General features: G+C 49.0%; 1 protein-coding gene across 1 annotated transcript in view; it reads left to right on the forward strand.

The window, feature by feature from the left end:
* GHRHR (growth hormone releasing hormone receptor) overlaps positions 1 to 2,880 on the forward strand; it is a 68,424-nt gene that overhangs the window by 62,466 nt on the left and 3,078 nt on the right. The window contains exon 19 of the mRNA XM_069084591.1: positions 739 to 886. Within this exon, the coding sequence (XP_068940692.1) occupies positions 739 to 886 (148 nt within the window). The remainder of the gene's footprint in view (positions 1 to 738; positions 887 to 2,880) is intronic.

Genomic DNA, 2,880 nt, shown 5'->3' on the forward strand with positions numbered 1-2,880 from the left:
AGAGACAGAGACAGACAGAGAGACAGAGACAGAAAGAGAGAGACAGAGACAGAGAGAGAGAGAGAGAGACAGAGACAGAGAGAGACAGAGAGACAGAGACAGAGACAGAGAGAGAAAGAGAGACAGAGACAGAGAGAGACAGAGAGACTCCCAGATCTCACCCAAGGGGAGATTCCCTTACATCTCTACTGTAGCTACTTGGGGAGAAGGGTATGATAGACGCCAGCTCTTCTACATGTGGGCGTCTTCCCAGAATCTTTCTCTCCCTTCAGGGACCCGAAGAGAACATGGAACCATCTGTCTCCTTTCTGGAAGATGGAAGCCAAAAGACCAGGATCTCTCTTCTCTCAGGGTCTCAACAAATCCACCCCTCACAGAGCTATGGTGTACTGGGCAATGAGTCGTCACCAGTGAGGAAAGTCTGATGCAAATGGGCTTTGAGCTGCAGGTTACATATGATACAGTTCTTATGGAGTGTCAGTTTAAGGAGACCTATAGGGTAATGGGAAGGTACAAAGTGGGTCGTAAGGAGGCCGAAGCATTGCATCCATCAGTCAATTGAAAGCTATTTAGCAAGTATTTCCTATGTGCCAGGAACTATGTTAAACTGGGGACACATGCAGAAGCAGTTAGAGCCGCTCACGTTTCAAGGTGAGGGAGGAGTCATACATAGGGACATCCAAGGTAGAGGAGATGGCAAGATTATGTTTACGCTTCCTACTGCCCCTTTGCCTCTAGCTCAAAGGATGATGCCTGATCTGGCAGAGGGCATTGAGATCTCATCCCAGGTCCACACTTGTTTCAATGTTGCCTCCCTTGTTGCAATGCGGGTTCCTTGGGGACCTTTCCTTGTGTCTCCTGTGCTTAACACAGCACATGGCACATGGTAAGAGAAATGCTTGTTAATTTGGCTTGATGTGCAGAATGCATCCTGTGATTCCTTTGCTCTAAACCTTGCCATGGCTCCCTAGCACCTTCTGAGCAAAGTCTAACCTCCCCCAGCCTGCCATTCAAGATTCTCTCATCTTTTCCAGCCTTTTGTCATAGCAGCTCTCTTCAGGGTTGGGCCATACCATATTACTGACGGGCTGTCTCTCACATATAGACTGCATTTTCCCACCTCCATACATTAGCTTGCACTCTGATGAGTAAAAAGAATTTAGTATAAACTTACCATATGCTACATGGAAGGATGGGGTCAAAACCACCTCATATCACTTTGGCCGGATATCTTAACTAGAGAAGAATAGGTTTCAATCACTTCATCACTCAAAAGACCTGACACTGGGTATGAAAAGGCCTTTGAACTAAGACGATAGGATGACAGCACACAAAGATGGTACAGACTGAAGCATTGATAAATTACCAATCCCTTGCTTGATAAATTATTGATCAAGTTGAGAGGGGGGGGGTCTTCCAGAAACTGGAGAGAATGGCTTTCCAGAACCATCTGGAGCAGGGGAGGAGAGGTTAATGGCTCAGCCTGGGCAGGAGAAGGACTTTGCCAGTTTCGAGGTCTGAAAGAGGCTGGACCTTCCCATTTTCCCAGCACTGTGCCACATGACATTCATGGATCAGTTGGTGGCAGAGTCTGCAGCTTTGAGAGTCAAGTACAGACTGGACTTCCCAAGGGCCCTAGTAAAGAGACCACACACTTTCTAAGGGGATAAAAGGGCTTCTGGCAACCAGGAACTGCGATTAGCAATGTATTCTAAGCCGGAGCCCACTTTGCCCTGGACCCTGGATATGTGAGGGGGGAGAGAAGCACAGATTTTGGGGGAACGTTTTATGCCAGCTTATTATACCAACCTTGTTAATCGCTCCTTAAGGCTGGCTGACTCAGTGATTCTCCACTAATCATTTGGAGGGAAGCACCCTGGGAAGGGGGCTCAGTCTGTAGCCGTTGGAGAACCCCCCAACCCTGAGAACTCAGAGCAGGAGATGTTTCCTAGCTCTGGGGACCCAACATTCCTGAGCTTGGAAGTTGGGATGAAGATTTTCAGAACTTAGCTGGATCACACAAGGACTGTGGTACAAATGCAAAATCAAGAAAGTCCTTGCCTTCCAGGACATATTCTGACAGGTGAGAACAACCCACGGAGAGGAGTGGTGGCCAGGGTGAGATGCTAGGTGTTGAAGTCACTGAGATGGGGAGTGGAGCCACAGGGGAATCCAGGATATGCTCGGTCCAGAAACAATGGTAGAAGAGACTAAATTACAGGTCCCAGAATGATAGAAAGCTAGGGGGAGGGGGAGAAGGGGAAGGAGGGGAGGAGAGTACCGGCTGCATGGGTGGGAGTTCTGGTCTATGAAGCTCCGATGGGCAGTTCCCTCCCCGCCTCCCTCCTTCCCTCCCTCTCCAGCCAGGACCTTTCCTTGTGCTTGAAATGCCCCCTGCCCGCTTCTAATGAATCCTTGCCTGTCATTCCATCTCAAATATTGCACCAGCAAGAACTCCCTGACCTAGCAGCCCCACCCCCAGGCTGGTAAGAAGTCTCTGACCCTCTTCAGACACTGGTCATGTTTCCCTGATGCGTATATCTGTGAATTATAGAATCGTATTTGGGGGATATGTTAATACATCAAACCCACTGGCAGACAGTGAGCTCCTGGAGGGACCACAGGCATTACCTCCTCCAAGCCTTGTATCTCACCCCGACATACACACGCGCACATACACACGCGCACACACACACACACACACACACACACACCACTCACACACACACAGTTACACACACTCACCCCACACTCAACACAATTATACACAAACACTACACATACTCACACATACACACACACCACACACCACACAGTCACACACACATTCACACCCCCCCACACACACACTTACACACCACTCACACACATCACACAGTC

The sequence above is a fragment of the Petaurus breviceps genome, unplaced genomic scaffold (assembly GCF_028583685.1).
Source record: "Petaurus breviceps papuanus isolate PSGF00001 unplaced genomic scaffold, PetGlider_PUasm1.0 174, whole genome shotgun sequence".
NCBI classification, from domain to species: domain Eukaryota; kingdom Metazoa; phylum Chordata; class Mammalia; order Diprotodontia; family Petauridae; genus Petaurus; species Petaurus breviceps.